Source organism: Heliangelus exortis, chromosome 5 (genome assembly GCF_036169615.1).
Source record: "Heliangelus exortis chromosome 5, bHelExo1.hap1, whole genome shotgun sequence".
NCBI classification, from domain to species: Eukaryota; Metazoa; Chordata; class Aves; order Apodiformes; family Trochilidae; genus Heliangelus; species Heliangelus exortis.
In genome coordinates, this window is record NC_092426.1 from 37,274,863 (window position 1) to 37,292,421 (window position 17,559).

Genomic DNA, 17,559 nt, shown 5'->3' on the forward strand with positions numbered 1-17,559 from the left:
GCCATGATGATTCTATGATTCTGTAAGGTCAAGATGGCAGAGCATATTTGAAAGGCAAATATTTTTCCCACCCTTAAGCATTTCCTCTCTGGAACTGTTTTGAACATCAAAGATGTTACAGAAATACTCCCTGCTTGACAGCACTTGGGTTTATGGCAAATTACCACATTAAGAGACAGGTTCACATCAAGGATTGCACCATGCAGAACCTGCAGGCACAGCTCATTTACCATAAGAGGACTGTGCTGCCTTTTTTAGCCCTAAGGAATAATGTAAAACATATTTGGGGCACATCTTTAATCCAAGTAGATCAGACATGTTCTCCCACAGACCTGAGGCACTCCCAGCATAAAATTCCCCCCAATAACAACCAAGGACACTCACCAACACCAAGCTCTACCCTCCCTCTTTCTTCTCCTTTTCCTCATCCTCCCCTCACCCCTTCAGTTACCAGAACCAAATGAACTAACCCACTCTGGAGAATAATTGAAAAAAATAAAGCATCCCTAACAAGTAAATTTGAGTATCACCAAACCTATGGCCTAGAGCTAGAGTGCCAAACTCATCATTAGTCACATTTATAGGATAGCACTGGTGGGTGTTGAGTGCCAAGCATTAATCATGAAATTAAAATAGCCCATCTACCAAATGCAGCCTGGCCAGGGACCAACTTCCCCTGCAGCAGACAGATAACAGGCAGGATATCTTACATGGTAAGAAATAGATAAGGTATTTTAATCCTTTCCCATATAGTGGCAGAATGTTAACTTCCATTTTATTAGGAATGGTTGAACAACAACCAGTGAATTCTTTCAGGTGAGCTATGAGGTATTCTGGCAAAAACAAGAATGAAACCAACAGCAGTCTGCAGAGACTTCCAGGGAAACAGTTTCATATTGGCTTTTCATCTGCTTTTGACATTTGAGTTTGTCAGCCTCTTCCTCTTTTTTTTACTGTCCATTTCTTCACCCTCAGGTTCTTGTGATTACACACAGGTGCTTAGCACCACAGCACATTTGAGGTTATTCCCTCATATTCCTATTCTGTTCCATCCTATAAGGATGAAATGGTAGACTACTCATTTTGTATCAGCAATTTTGATATCATCCTTCCTCAGAGTTGTTTGAGGAGTTTATTGAGAAAGCAGCATTGCATTATTAGACATTTTAATATCTAAGCTGTTGAATACCTCACTGTGATGAGGCAATACAGCAAGGCAAGGCTATGTGCTTGGCACATGTAAATGGAGCAGGTAGGATTGTTTTTAATGTGATTTACATTACAAATAGAAGAGCTCACCCCTGACTGCCAGCTAGTGACTGACAGAATGAGTAAAGGGCAAAAAAGAATGTTCCAGTATCTTCAAAGGAGATGAGTAAGAGAATATAAAACATAGTCTGGAAATCAGATGTGCATTTTTTTCTTACCTCACAGGAAATGCCAATCAAATTCTGAAGTCATGTGTCTAATACAAATGTAAGGTTACCTTTTGTTATTCCTCTTCCCCATCCTCCTTTTTACAACCAAAATATGCTTTTGAAACTCAGTCCCATAACTTGAAGGGAGTATCACTAACTGGGAGTTTCAAAAGCAACTAAAGCCCACTGACTTGAAACTGAGATACTCCCAAAACCAAAACCTGGTTACACAAGGTATTGAGTGCTTGAGCTGTTGTGCTTGCCCATGTCAGTCCCTCACTTTGGGCCCTACTACTTTCTCCTTTCTTTCTCTGCTTCCTTTGAATTTTCTTCTAAGCCCCTCTGTTGCACACATCTCCTCAGGACCCTTCTTCAGCCCTGTTCATGCTTAGATGGAAGTCAGAGTAATAGGGGGTGAGGTTTCAAGCACAGGATCTGCTTCCAAATAAGCACTGCACATTCTGAAAGGAACAAGACTGCCAGGTTTTGCTGAATTCCAGCTGAGAGCAGGTTCAGCCAAGCCCCAACAAAGCATCATTATGCCAGAATGAATGTTTCAGAGTAGCTATTCCAGAATGGCATGCACAGACATGTCCAGCTGACAAGATGCATGTGACTGAGAACAGATTATAAGTGTCCTCTCCTGTCTTCTTCCCTTGCTGAGGAACTCTGCCATTCTAGTACCATGCCTGGGTCTTCTTGTTCTGTACAGAGGGGCTGAGTTATCTGCACTTCAGCTCCCATTTTCTGGAGGATCTGTGAATATGGGGTCAACAGCAAGGAAGGGACTTGAGTTAGAAAGCCCTCAGGACACATATGTGGACTTTAAAATGCCACATGTCTTTTATGTAGTCCTAGTATTAAGACATCTGATATTAACTACTCAGTATTCTGTTGCATATCCTGAATTCAGCCCTTCTTTCTTAAAACAAAACAAAAGAGACAAGGCAACTATCCATTTAAAGAGATATTTTGTCAGAATTCCCTCTCTGATCTTAAGCTACTTAAATCCTCAGCTTTTGGGGCCTATTTATAAAAATGTAATATCCTATGTGGCAGGGTTACTAGCAGATTGCCTCCCCCCCTTCCTCCACAAATGCCCAGGGGTTTTAAAAAGAAAGTTACATGGCTTTTCCCCACAGAAAGATCACATTGCTGCTGACTGCAGAGTTTCCCTGGTGTTATAATTGCAGTAATTCAGCACAGACTAAGGCACCACTTCTGATCTGGCATTTAAAGCCTGCCCCATTCTGAGCCCTGGAAACCACACACATTTCCTGAACTGGACCAAAGCCACACTGACATTTTGATAAGAAGTTCTTCTTTCCAAATATATCTGAGGGCACACAGCACTTCTTCAGCACACATGTATTAGTTTTAGACAATTTACTTTGGAGAACATTTCTATTTCCTGCTACTTATACTTTTCAAAGAAAAACACAGAAGAAAATGGTTTTCAAAAAAATAAAACATGACTATAATCAGCTAAAACATGACTATAATCCCCACAAACATTCCACAGTAAAATCAATTTAAAGCTTCCCTTTCAAAAATTTGGAGACAAGCATTTCCAAACAATAAATGCAAAACCTGTATTTATTAAAGGCCTTTGCATGGTTCCTTCTCTGAAAACACAAATGCCTCAAAATTAAAAGGTACCAGCAATATCATCTGAGTACAAGGTTTTTTATCCTGAAAAAAGTTCCTCATGTTCAGCAGATGAGAGAAAAGCACACATCTACAATTATCACAACTAGAAGCAGAATTGAAAGACTCTCAGGAGCACTATGGAGAACTGAGTCATACAGGTCAGATCAGCTCCAAAATAATCCAATGTGCCATATAAAGATGAGTCAGAAAAATCCTTCAGAGGAGAAAATTCAGTCTCTGAAGTTTTTGGAGGGACTGAAAGGGCTGGGACTCTTCAGTTTGGAGCAAAGGCTGGATGGGGAAAGTTTATGATGGAGGTTTACAGAACTATGGGGACTACAGATAGCCAGCTGCAGAACTATGGTTCAAAGCTAACAATATTCAGAAGCAGGGAGCCTTCAACAAAACTAGAAAGAGTGTGGTTTAAAAGAGACAAAAACCTTCTTTCCACAGAGAGCAGTGAACTCCTAAAACTTGTCACCTGGGAGGCTGCAGAGACAGACAATATTACAAAGTTTTGAAAGGATTTATACAAACTCAGTGGACACTGGGTGGATTTATACAAACCCAGTGGACACTGGGTCTACAACCAAACACTAATAGGAACAGGCAGAGATGTAGCTCCTGACATCCCTGATACAACTGAGCATGAGGTGAATGGACCACAAAAGGTCCATATAGCTTACAGTGTCTCAATAACTATTATCTTCCATGAAAAATACTGCACTTCACAGGCCACTGGCTTGACAAAGAAAGGCATTTTAATGCTCCAGATGTTATTCCCTGGACCAATCCTTGCCAGTCCCAGCTGCAAAGGGGTAGCCCTGTCCTGAACTGGAAAGCTTCACCTCCCCCCTGTCTCCTCAGTTCAGTTTTTTTTCCCCAATATTAATTTGATTAATCATCTTGTCATAGATTCATACTCTGAAATTAGGAGAATGCATTACTACCCCCCCAACACTCTAGCAACACCATTCTAGAGAAAATATTGTGGAACAAATGATGTACCACCAGTGGACCTCTCTTGGACTACTGTGAGCCCTTTTAAGACAAGAGTTTCACACCAACAGATACAACCACAGTTTCCACTGCAAACTACAGAGACAGACCTTTGGAAACACAACCAGAACAGGTACAGAGCATCTAGAAAACCAATCTCACTCAAGCTTGTTAGTTTTTCTTCTCCCACCTCTGCAATGCTGGTCCAATAGGCTCTTCCTCCATAGTCAGTCCCAATCCAAAAATGCTCTGGAGCTATGTCTTTGCTGATCCCCAGTGACCACAGTGGTCAACCAAAACTGAAAACAAGCTTTCAAAAGCTGACCAAGCAAGTAGATTCCAGGCTTGCAAGGAGGTTACCAAACCAGCTTCATAAAACCCTGGGCTTGGCGTGGCATTAACACCGCCCTCCAGCCAGCGTCTGACGGAAACAAACATCACCTCATGCAGAAGAGGACTGGGATTATCTGTCCTGGGCTGAGCCTTGGGAGGGTAAAGCTGCAGCTGCTGGAATCATGGAGAGTCTGCTATAAAAATCACGTTGCTTGACAGCTCCAGAATTCTGGCTAGAGAGAAAAGGCTTCCTGAGTTGTCCCAGCATGGTTACCAAAAGGCTCGCTGCAGGGATAAGCAGGTGAGGACTTTCCCGTATGGAACTATGCAGACAGACTTGTTTCAGCATTACTTGCTCCCAAAGGGAGTGGGAAGGTCCCATGATACTCTACAACCAGTATGATAAGTCCTCTAATGCTTTGGCACTTTTATATCCAAAACTCAATCTGCAGTCATTCGGAGGAAGAAAATAGGACATCACCTCAAAAAGTTGTGTTTATCCTTTTTTCCCCATTTTTATCCCCTATTTCCTCAGTCATGACTCTCTCCTGCATTGCTTATAGTCAAATAAGTCTCAGAGAAACCAAATACATTACACTAATAATCCATAATCCCTTGTTGCTCTTCTTCTGTATGAAAAAAGGGTCTATGTTTAAGCACAGCTTTTTAGAGAAAGGTCATTAGATAAATTTAGATCTATTCAGTTTGTGGGCTGTGGTAGTATATTTTTAGATTTGTTGTTTACCAAGCAAAAAATAACAATGTGCTTTAGCTGCCAAGAAATTTTCTCATGGAAATTACTTTTATATTTATTATTTATATTATAATTATTTTTAGGTGACCTTTTTCAAAGCCATTTAACAAAGAAACAGCACAACCATAAGGACTCTTTCAGAATTATGATCAGCGTGGCAAACTCATCCAGGTCACAGGTATATTTCAGTACTGACACTGCAGAAATCAGCCTTTAAACTGTGTTCAGCCCCAGACCCAGAGGACTTAATTCATGAAGGAGCAAGGCTCTCCTGATGGGATGCTTTGTAGCCACCTCTGTATTGCTAGGTAAACGGCTAATTAAAGTTTCTGACCACATCATTAAACTAAATTAAGACACAAGGGACATTTCATACACATGGCAAGCAGTGAAACAACACTAAATAAGCCTGCCTAGAAGATCACAGACAGGCTTCTACATCCAAAGAAGGGGAGCAGAAAAACCACAGCAAACCCATCAGAAAAGCAAGAGAATTTTGGAAGGCGCTACCAGCGAAGACAGCAGGAACCTCAGAATTGAATCCCATACTTTTTGTGTTACCCCTACAAAGCCAGTCACCTCTTCTCAGCCTGCTCTGCTCACCTCATAAGTCCAGCTGCCTTGTGTGGAGGAGATTTTTCTGCCTGCTTCCCTCTCTGCTTCATGTCAGAGAGGCGCTGCCGCATGTTGATGGTCATCTCGGAGCTCAGCCGCCAGATGAAGATACAGCTGGAGGAGGGGAAGGGGAAGGCTGGAGTCAGGTTTCTGCTCAGTTTATTGATATTATCAATTGCAGAGGCAAGCAAGAGCACTTCTGTCCACGGCAGGGAGAGACACATGCAGAAGCAGCTTCACAGAAAGTCCATCCCATCCCAAGCCTCGTGACAAAAAGGTAAAACCTGCCGAGCAAAGACTGTCTGTGGCTGAGAGAAACTGCAGAGTATTTGCACAGACTCAGCTCTGATCCTACACCTTTATCTGCCCATCTCCTGAAGGAAATGCCATAACAAGTCCCTCCATGGTCACAGCAAGATAAATGGAGCCTACAGATGTTCTCCACAAGCTCTAAGGGTGGTTAAACTGAGTCTCTAACTCCTAACTCTCTAACTCCTTACTTCATCTAAGTCGTCCAGTCCTCTTCTGAGGAATTTGGTTCAATTTGGTCAATGGATTCAATGTTTAAGAAAGGGAAACAGACACTGTGATCTTATTCATCTTGTTTTCTCCATTAATCTGGCTACAAAATAAAATTTAAACAATTCTTCATCATGTTAGAGAATACTGTATCTCATCTTCAACTACTACAAAGTAAAATTACCAGCATTTTCTCTTTGAAACTTAACCTCAGTGCTAATTCTTACCTCACCCATCTTTCCTGTCTAGCTGGGTATACTTACACTGACAGAAACAGAAGTGGTGCTTTTACTATCATTTATAAAACCCTACATCAGAATACAAGAAAGATTTAATCAAGTTCTCTAAGGACTCATCAGTGCCATTATACTCACAGGTACTCCAATTCACCAAAGAGTTCAACAAGGGGCTTGCCCCTCTTCCTTGTTAGTTTTATAAAAATTAATTTGCTCTCTATTTTGAACAATGGCCACAAAGTTTGGTCTTCTGCATGTGAAGCAAATGCAAAAAGCACCAGGAACCTGAATGCCTGCATCTTCTCTGGTCTTTAATTCTTGTGAGAACACGTTTTGAAAAGGTTTTATTTCTGTGCCATAGGAAGAAAAGAGAAAGAGAGAAAGAGAGAAAGAGAGAAGAGAGAGAGAAAGAGAGAAAGAGAGAAAGAAAGAAGAGAAGAGAAGAAAGAGAGAAAGAAGAAGAAAGAGAGAAAGAGAGAAAGAGAGAAAGAGAGAAAGAGAGAGAGAGAAGAAAGAGAAGAAAGAAGAGAAGAAAGAAAGAAAGAAAGAAAGAAAGAAAGAAAGAAAGAAGAGAAAGAAAGAAAGAAAGAAGAAAGAAAGAAAGAAAGAAAGAAAGAAAGAAAGAAAGAAAGAAAGAAAGAAAGAAAGAAAGAAAGAAAAGAAAGAAAGAAAGAAAGAAAGAAAGAAAGAAAGAAAGAAAGAAAGAAAGAAAAGAAAGAAAGAAAGAAAGAAAGAAAGAAAGAAAGAAAGAAAGAAAGAAAGAAAGAAAAGAAAGAAAGAAAGAAAGAAGAAAGAAAGAAAGAAAGAAAAGAAAGAAAGAAAGAAAGAAAGAAAGAAAGAAAGAAAGAAAGAAAGAAAGAAAGAAAGAAAGAAAGAAAGAAAGAAAGAGAAGAAAGAAAGAAAGAAAGAAAGAAAGAAGAGAAAGAAAGAAAGAAGAAAGAAAGAAAGAGAAGAAAGAGAAAAGAAAGAAAGAAAGAAGAAGAAAGAAGAGAAAGAAGAGAGAAAGAAAGAAGATAAGAAAGAGAGAAAGAAGAAGAAAGAAAGAGAGAAAGAAAGAAAGAATGAAGAAAGAAGAAAGAAGAAAGAAGAGAAGAAAGAAGAAAGAAGAGAAAGAAAGAAAGAAAGAAAGAAAGAAAGAAAGAAGAAAGAAAGAAAGAAAGAAAGAAAGAAAGAAAGAAAGAGAAAGAAGAAGAGAAGAAAAGAGAGAAAGAAAGAGAGAAAAAAAGAGAGAAAGAAAGAGAAATACACAGAAAAATCCCATACAAAAACCCAGAATCCCCATTTTGCAGGATGTGGAGATTTTAGTGAAAAACTGAATGTTCCTTTCTTGCCCCAGTGCCACTCCCTTTGCAACAAAGCTCAGCAGCATCACTCCCAGGTACTGAAATCACAGACATACAGAGATGCAGTGAAGATGCTGCCATCATTCCATCCCAGCTTTTTAGCCAGGAAAAGTGGTGAGGAACTGCATCTGGGAGCTCTGGCAACCCAGGGGCAGCCAGCTGCTTCCCCTCAAGCAGCAGCTCTCTGGAATGTACCAGCAACCATAACCTGCTTCAGAGACATTACTGAAAAGCAGGAAACAAAACCCAGAAAGCAAATGTGGCTTGGTCATTTATCCCACCTGCACAGCTACCAAACCAAACAGCAAACAGTAGGAATTTGTAAATACATCTACATTCAACACAAAGCTCTGCAGAATTATGCTCCCACCTACATCCTTTGCCACCTTTTTTTTCCTTGCAGTACTTCTCTCATGAGTCTCCCAGCCCTTGTGCCCTTCTCCATCTCTGTTTTGCTTTCTATTCTCTATTTTATTCTTACCTTTTCTCCTTTGGAAAACATATTTTTTTGTCTCCCTACAGCAAAGTTCTTCATGAATCCTTTCCTTGCTTCTCATTCACCTCCTCCATATAGTGAAGAAAATTACCCTTTCACTCATGGAAATGCTCAACAAAGGAACACTCCATGAAATCACAAGGATCACTGGGAACCTCAAACCATCCATGCTTCTGGAATTCATCAGAAATCAACAACACAACAGCCATTTTTTTCTGCAACTTTTCTTCTAATCTATTTACATATTTTAAGGTAAGGAAAGAGAAAAAAAAATTTGCTTTTTGCTGAAAGACAGAATAATTAACTGATGCAATTTCAAGTGCTTGTTCTGCAACAGCTCACCCTCTAAAACTCTTTTTTCCAGCTCAGTTGTGATTTATTAATAGGAAGGAAGAGAATTTGGCTTGCTTTGGTCTTGAAAGAGCAGTGCCTCTTTCTCAAAGGAAAGGTTTTATTGTTTCAGCTGATTTAAGCATTCATTGATTCCAGACCCAGTGAATCCACTCACCTCTACAATCATCACAGCCAGCACCCTGACCTCTTCCCTTTGGGCTCAGTCTGGTGAAGGCTTCTTTGGAATTCATAAAACATCTCTTATTTTAAAAAAAAATAATCTACCTTCCTTCAGGACACACTTTAGATCCAGTGTGAGATGGCATGAACTAATATCATAAGCAAGAAAACCTCTCCTACCTGTCACCAGAAACAGAGATCAGATGTTTGCAGTCATTACTGAATTTCATCCCAGTTACAATCTCTGTGTGAAAAAAAGTACAAGTGAAAAAAAAAACCCTGAATTATTCCAACTGGCAGAAGAGATCAATAGCAAAACAGCCTATCTGTGCTCAGTGAGTCAAAATCTGATTAAAGCCAACACTCTGCCCAGATCATTATGACCCAATTAACATAACCATTTAAAACATTTAGGCTTGACATAGCAAGGGTATCCTGTGGCAATATAATCATGAAAATGAAGGTATCTTTTTGCTTTAACAGAATAGTACCTGCATAGTAGCAGCTGAGTATATTATAACAAAATTTAAAATACACTGAAAAAACCACAGACTGCCTTATAGGCTGTTAGAAAAACTGAGTAAAGAAATACATGCCCTGATAGATGTATCTTGTGTTCTGCAATATAAAATGAGGTCTGAAAAAAAGTTGAAATTGCAATGAAATAAGCTATTACACTTCATCTGCCATAACCTACTCCAAAATACCCATTGAGTAAGCTTTGCTGGGAAGGAACTTTCAGAAAGTTTGGACTAGTAACAGATACAGCCATCAGCACAAAAAAAATTGCATGAAGTTTACATGCCTTACCTGAATGTCCATACATGGTTGCAACACACTCGCCAGAATAGAAATCAAAGATGGAGAGGTTCTTGTCTGAACAACTGGTTGCTATGTAGAGACCAGAAGGATCTGTTTGCACCTGGTTTGAGAGAGAAGTGCAAAAATCTGCTGAGAAAGTGCCTTCAAACTGCATGAAAATGGTCCAGAATATCCAACAGTCATAGGAGTTAAAAAAATAAAATGCCAATAGCTCCCACAGGACTCAGTTGAGTGCCAAGCTACCCAGCATCCCAGGACAAAACTCCAACCTGATTAAAGTGTTAAAACTATCTCCAAGCTGATCAGAGACTGAAAGCACTCACATTAAGCACCTTCATGAATGTGAAGGCACCACTACCAATGGATCAACTTACACCTCTGTCTCCTACCTCCCCTTAATCATTAGGGTCTGACTTCCTTCTTTCTTAAAATCAAAACAAAACACAGACACACACACTGAAACACTTTCCCCCCAAATAAATAATCAGAGATGACAGTTAAGTGAAATTTTAAGACTCCTCTTGAGGACAGAAATCAAAAAAGAATTCAACACTGCAGAGAAATTGTCTTTTAAAATTATGCTGTCAATTCTCCAGCATTTGCAGCTCCCATTTTTGGGTTGGTTTGTTGTGTTCCTTTGGTTTTTTTCATATACAATCATTTGCTCCTTTACCTTGGATTAAATATAAACTCTTTCTTAATGCCTCACTTCATCTGAAGCAGCTCTACACAGCAAATATAACTTCTGTCACCACTTGTCCTCCTTTGACCTTTGTAGAACTTTAAGGAACAGAGAAATGTGAAAATGTCTTAGGTCTGAGGGATACTTGGTATTTAAATTATGGTAACATTTTTTGGTTAGGTTTATTTTTGTTGCTGTATCTTTTGCTTCACATGTCCCTGTTTGGGTCCTACTTGTTAAGCTGCAATGTATATTAAGATCTCAGAACAACATGCCAAGAAAGTTTAAATTCCAGAGGCAACCATAATCCATTGGTTACATAACTGCCCTAAAAATGAACAAAGCAATGCTAAAAATAATTGAGATTCCCCACTCGAGCTACACATGAAAACCAAAACCAAAATAAACATAAATTATATTAAAAATAAAACATCCAGCTCCCAGCAACATTTAATGGTTTGTGGTCTAAGAAAGGCACGACCTGAGCTTGCCAGAAGGGAAGTAGGAATTTTTAGGATATCAGGTAGGATGTCAGGATGTCCTATCATGTGATAGGACATGGGGAAATGGATTAAAACTGGAGGAGGGGAGATTTTCCTTGGATATTAGGAAGAAGTTCTTCACCAGGAGGGTGGTGAGACACTGGCACAGGTTGCCCAGAGAGGTGGTGGAAAACCCATCCCTGGAAGGTTTTAAGGCCAGGCTGGACAGGGCTCTGAGCAACCTGAGCTGGTGGGAGGTGGGATGGAACTGGATGGTCTTAAAGGTCCCTTCCAACCCTGAAAATTCTATGATTATATGACTTTTTAACTTTGATTACTCTGGCTTATAAAAAACTTTGTAGGAATTATAACAGGCAAGGAGAAAGAGGTGACACTGAACAAAGCTGTTTGTTTTCCTCTCTCTCTTTACCCACTTATTTACACCCATCAATAATACTGCTGACCTGTGCAGCTGGATGGAAATATTTTATTTTAAAAGGAGAAAAAATATAAGTGAAAACAAATACAATGAAACAGCTTGTTTGGATTCTTCTTCCCTCTTTAAAGACAAGAATGCAATTCTTCCACATCCCAGTGTGCTGGCATCCCTACTAATGCTGAATTTTGGATGCAGCTGGTTCCCCAGGGGACATCCAGGACATTGGCAGAAACAGGAATGTTCCCCTATCCCAGAGCCTGGATACATTCAGCAGGCTGGAATCATGAGCAGACTCCATAAGCAGTATCAGGCTTGGAAAGCATTCCAAGATCTGATGTTTAGGCTTTTTGGGGCAGATGCTACTCAGTTTCATCAGCTGAGAGTTTCACTTTTACTTCCCTTCTGGCAACCCCAAATTTCTCAAACTCTGATCAACAGGTAGCTACACCTTAAAAATCCTAATAAAAATAGCCAAGAAATCCAGAATGAGCTCTCTGGAGCAGAATGTAAAAGAGTAAAGTAAATGGAGTAAATCATCTCCAGACAGATACTGGTGCAGTTCTTGCTTTTACAGCATGGGCCTGTGCCCCACTTCAGAAACAGGACAGACAAAGAAGTTAGAAATCAACTTCAGGATTCATTGACTCTTCTTTTGTTTTAGCCTGACAGAACCCAATTACATTATCTCTCCACCTCCATCTTAAGGATGGAGGTAGGAGGAAGAAGCAGCAGGATATGGAGCAAGCAAGCAAAAAAAAAAACCAACAAACAAATGAAGTTACTGTGTTCAGAGTTGTACTTCATTTTCTTAGCCCTGAGATGCATTCAGAAGAGCTGGAAAAAAGAAAAACAGAATACAGAAAGAAGAGAGCTTACTTTGATGAGGGTGCCATCTTCACCTTGGGAACCCTTGTAAAGCTTCTTCTGCTTCCCACTGCTTATGTTGAAAACCCTGAGAGGGATGACATAAGACAACATTGCTTATTTTGTCCAGGTACTGCTCTATGGATCTGTCACCAGGAGCCTTTTCACTTTCTGCTCCTCATTTCACAAGAACAAAGTCAAGCTACAGGAAGTGGAGAAATTACCTCAATGACCTATAACCACCAATCATTTCAGTGGTTCAAGAAAAAAACCTCAGAAGTAATGTAGGGGCCCAAGACTGGATTATAATCAAGCAGATTATCTGAATTAAAATTGAGGCTTGATTCACAAGCCAATAATCAAAACCTATTGCACCATGGCACTTAAGGAGAGGACAAATGGGAGGGAGAAAACCTTGCCATGTCTTGTAATAACCAATGGTTATGTAGCAGGAATGGCTCTTAATAAGGTTCAGGCAGTCCTCCCTGCTATAAAATTCCCTGTGGCTCCTTCATACAAAAGTAAAAAGTTAAGAAAGACCTTTTATTTACATTATAATACAAAATCAAATTATATTCAGCAGTGGTATTCAGCTATGACCAAAACTCTTGGCATCTCAAGCACATAGGAGGAGACACACAATTGCAAAATCTCCTTTACTTTGAAGTTCAAAACAGACAAATTGGAGAAACAGATAAGAAGGGGCCAGAGAATGGATGCTACTTGTCCAAAGGCAGTCACACTTAGCTTGATTTTAGGTTCCTACAGTCCCAGCTATTCCACAGGATCTCACAGCTTCTCGCTAGATTAACTTTAAAGAAAAAATTACCACAGCACAGAATTTCTTGTCCCACAGCTCAATGAGGTGTCAAAGAAGGCACATTTGCTCTCCAGAGCAACCCAGCAAGCAGCCAGGAGTCCCATGGGTATTTGCATACAGCCACAGCTTTTTATCAGTGAGGAGAAAAGCAGAGTTCAACCTCACAGAGTGCATGAGGAGGCCTCAGATCTGCCTGAAAATGCCAAAATGGTGGAGTTGGGGCCCCCTTGGCCAACTCAGTTATGACTGCAAAAATGTTTTCAAGACAAAAACTAACCTGATGTTACGATCCTGGCATCCAATAGCTGCATATTTCCAGCTGGGGTCCACATCCATGTCATAGAGAGTGGTCTTCCTAACAATGTGGTGTGTTCGGGTAAACTGAACTCCTTCTCCTGTCTAAGGATGTGGGTAAAGACTGTGTTAAAATCAGGTAGTTAACCCATTATTAAAAACATCTAAATATAGGTGAGCCCCCTCACACAACCATTACAAACCAACCCTTCCCACTTAACCAGGTCTGCTGAGAGCAGCTGGGAGTGGGGACACTCTCCAGCCCATACTCTTTCACCACTCCTCACAATAGACCTGGCAGACAAAAAAAAAAAAAAAAAACCAGATCCAAACAGTTCTCTACTTTGCAGCTTGCTGAGAAAGGTCAGGATGGAAGCAGCTTCATGCCTCACAGACCTAGTTCTCCAAACATCATCTCTTGTGTTGAGCCAGTGGGAGACACTGAAGCTGAAACAGCAACAAGCTCATATAGGAACTCAGATATCACTCTTTAAAGTAGTTCCTAAAGTAGGGGGGGTTATTTTTAAAAAGTGCATAAAAAGATGGAATAAGGTTACCTTCTGTGCAGTTCTGAAATAGATGCTCTTGTCTGCCCCACAGCTTATCATTCTCACTTTTCCATCGTTGGCTGGAATCAAAAGGCAGGAGCCAATCAAAAAATAAACACAAATGCAAGGTGGAGGAAACGTTTCAACTTATACCTCTGCTTATTCATTCCAGTTCTGATTAGCTAAGACTGACTCCTACCTAAGTAGTAGGATGCTGCAACAAAACAGAACCCTTTCCTCAGGGACAGGCCTTGTTAATACTCAGAGTGCATGAGGCTTTAATACAGAAGCTTTACACAACAGATAATGATGTAATTCTGTCTTCTACTCCAACAAGATGCTCACATGCTTATTCTCTATGTACCACAGCACTCTGTGGCAATATGATGGGTTTACACTTAGTATGAGCTGAAAATAGACAACAGGCCCTCAGAGTTTCTTGCTGCCCTTTCTTACAGCAGGACCAGGCTTTCCTTCTTCCCTTAGTAGTGTTTTCTAACCCACTGGCTCCTTCAGCAAAGCAGCACCTGATAAAACTCTGTGCAATGAAAATGGATCCAATATCACACAAGTCCACTTGAACTGCACCCACTCAGAGAAGGGCTGTACTTAGCACAGAGATTTTCCCTGCCAGGGCTTGAGAGCAGTTCCCTCATCTCCCTCTCCATTCAGCTGACTGCACTCAAGGCCAGCTCACTAATAAGGCAGAACTTGTCTGAGAACATTTTTGCTGGCCTTGGAGCTCCTTGAGAAAAAACATGAACAGAGCTTCACAGCAGCCTCAGGGAACCTCCTCTATGAAGCTTCAGCAAGGTCTCTGCTCTTCACTTCAGAGCAACTTTCAGGCAGAGGTTCTCATCACTGAGCCTCAACTACAAGGCAGCAGCATCACAGCCACGTTCACTGCTGATCCAAACCCTGAGTGACCCCGTGGACTCTATTCCCTGATTTGTACCCAGACCTGCCTTGCTGCTATGGGTCTGCCTGGCAGGTACTGAGCTGTGCCTGACCCTGCTCAATGTCTCCAGTCTGATCCTGACCTTGAATTGCTGTCCTGTCTTAGCACTATGGATTTGTCTGGTGAGCTGGACTGTGAGCTGGGTTTAGATACTGTCACTGGACTTGATCTTTTCCACTTTTTTGGGAACTGTGGGATTTCCCATTGCCAGTGAGGCCACCACCTCTGTCTTCCTTCCTGTAACCCTTACATACACTCATATAATACCCACACTGCTGTCTGACCATCTGCAGTGACTGAGTGTGGGGGATGCAATGTGCTCCATTCCTGTAAATGCAAAGCCTTCAGCTGGTTTGCAATGAAAATTTTACTTGAGACTTGAATTCCAAAATGGTTTTGGTGGGCTTGAGAACTTTATTTGAGGATGACTGTTCCACAGTACTCCTCACCAAGAACAGTGTGTGGCCATCTGACAGCAGTTAAAGGGAGTAAATCATTACAGAAAACAGTTTTCCAAAGAAATGCTGAGGACCTCAGTCAGGAGATGTTTTTTGAATGGGGAAAACAGAGAGGGAAAACAACAAAATGGAAAAGAAGGCAAGCATTATCAAATACAACCTTCTGTTAAAACTGCAGCTACAAGAGATGACAAAAAAGCAGCTGCAGCTTCAGCCTTGCTTAACCCAGTGTTTAAGCAGTTAAAGTTACTTTACAGCACAATGGAACACAGTTTTGGAGGGAGGCCATGACTCTTTACCTGCAAACTTCACAGCAGTGATGGAAGAAGAATGTTCATCCAGGGTCTGCTGCAGGCTGTAGTCCTTTCCAGCATCCAAAACATGAATCAATCTGTCCCTACTGGCTGAGGCTAAGAGCTTTAAGCCTGTCAGAAAATGATAAAGAGTGCAAGACCATTACTAAAGAGTCATTTGCTCTCCCCATCACTATTTTAAAACAGCTTCTCAAGTAATCTTAAGGACAAAACATTAAACTGTAGTTAACTGCATGGATGGACACAAAGGAATGCCCCTGGATTTCACACTGTACTAACAGACAGAAAAAGTTTCAGTCTCAGCCTACAATATTTCATGGAACAATATAAGAATGAAGCACTTTTCAAAATCCAGCTCTACTGGCCCAACACTACAAACCCACTCTGAAATCCAGGAGTAGCTCACCACTGAAAGTTCAGACATACCATGGCTGGACAGTCTTGACTTGCTCAACACCACATTCACATGCAAAAGGGAATAAGCTTAATTGCATTTACCTGTATCAGGTTTGGAGTACTCCAGACATAGGATCTCAGAGTCATGGGCTTCCACCTTCAACATTTCCTTCAGAGACTGCAATTCATATATCCTAAGACACAACATGGCTGATTCAGTATGTTTAATGAAATTAGTAGGGCCTAGTTTTGATTCTCATGCCTGTCCAGCCCACAGCCTGCACAAGAAGCTCTAGGGGATTACCTGAGGGTGCCTATCCTGTCCCCTGAAGCCAGGTGCTCCCCACTGGGACTCACACAGACTGTGCGGATCCCAACCTTCGTGTCCATTGCTTGTGCATCAGCTTTGTCTGCACTCCCTGCTGAGTTGTAATCAGTGTCCAGAAGCACCTGAGTGTTGTCATCTACATAGATGATTTTCATCAAGTCCTGGGGATACAATTCACAAAAAAAAATATTAATTAGTTACAAAGTGTTAAAGCGAAGAACCTGTCTCAGAAACTGGGCTCCTGGCGACCATGGACACTTCAGTGGCAGTAATGCTGTAACTGGTGGCACTTTTAGCCAGAAGCAAGCATTCAGCCCCTTCATACTGCAGGATGAAAGTTTCACAGCTGTGTCTGATGATGGCCCTTTGCAAGATTCCCCTTCAAGCTAGAAAGTAACAGCATCTCCTTTACAATAAATAAACTCTGAAAGGGTCTTCTAGGGATCATTCCAGTCAGCCCACGCTTTTTGAGAAACAGAAAGAAACAGGAGCTTTTTCCATCATGAGCAGATTGCTGAGAATGGAGAGGTTAGGCCTGTTGTGACCAGCACAACTGAGAACAGAAGCAGATGTCTGTAGGTAATCATGCTTCTGTATGAGTATTCTCCTCCCTCTTATGCAGATGAAGTGAGTGTAAACTGTTCCGCATTTAATTCTGCCAAACCTCTGCCTCATTGAATGCATCTTTCTCAAACAAATCAAAGATGGAGAAACAGCTCTCCTGAAGCACATGGTATGAGCTATTTTGGAAGAGACTACGTTTGGTGAATCCTTGGGTCATTTATAGAAAAACCAATAGCTTGCAGGGCCACTTCAGACATACTGATCCTCCTTTCACGTTTCTTCAGATTCATGGATTTTATCAGACTTGTGCTCTGCTTACAGAGAAGCCCGTATTGACACAAAGATCTAAGGAAGTTTGGGCCTTAATTTGGGAATACCCATGCATGAAGAAGAGCAAGCCCAAGGACAAGAAGGTAACCAAAACCTGGGACCTTACATTGCTGAGGATGTTGCGGTGCAGGGCTGTGCCGTGGATGTTGGAGCTCTCGGTGTTCCACAGGCGAATGGTGTTGTCAGAGGAGCAGGTGATGAAAGAACCAGGGGGGAGGCATGGCTGATTGTTGTCCTTCACCTCTGGATACATCTAAGGACAGGTAAAACCAAGCCCTGAATGAGATTGCCTGGCACCTGGCATTCTGAGCAGGTTTCAAAACAAAATGAGATAAAAGGAAAGCCAGGCAGTTCTCCTAATGAAAACCTGTGTGCAGACAAGAG

The 17,559-nt window shown here is 41.1% G+C and overlaps 1 protein-coding gene across 9 annotated transcripts in view; it reads right to left on the reverse strand.

Annotated features, from left to right (window-relative positions):
• MAPKBP1 (mitogen-activated protein kinase binding protein 1) overlaps positions 1-17,559 on the reverse strand; it is a 106,790-nt gene that overhangs the window by 19,868 nt on the left and 69,363 nt on the right. For all 9 annotated transcript variants that reach the window (XM_071744666.1, XM_071744667.1, XM_071744674.1 and 6 more), the window contains 10 exons: positions 17,282-17,428; positions 16,258-16,442; positions 16,056-16,147; positions 15,543-15,668; positions 13,837-13,907; positions 13,263-13,384; positions 12,178-12,253; positions 9,687-9,798; positions 9,057-9,120; positions 5,758-5,883 (listed from right to left, as the gene is read on the reverse strand). In XM_071744666.1, the coding sequence (XP_071600767.1) occupies positions 5,758-5,883; positions 9,057-9,120; positions 9,687-9,798; positions 12,178-12,253; positions 13,263-13,384; positions 13,837-13,907; positions 15,543-15,668; positions 16,056-16,147; positions 16,258-16,442; positions 17,282-17,428 (1,121 nt within the window). The remainder of the gene's footprint in view (positions 1-5,757; positions 5,884-9,056; positions 9,121-9,686; positions 9,799-12,177; positions 12,254-13,262; positions 13,385-13,836; positions 13,908-15,542; positions 15,669-16,055; positions 16,148-16,257; positions 16,443-17,281; positions 17,429-17,559) is intronic.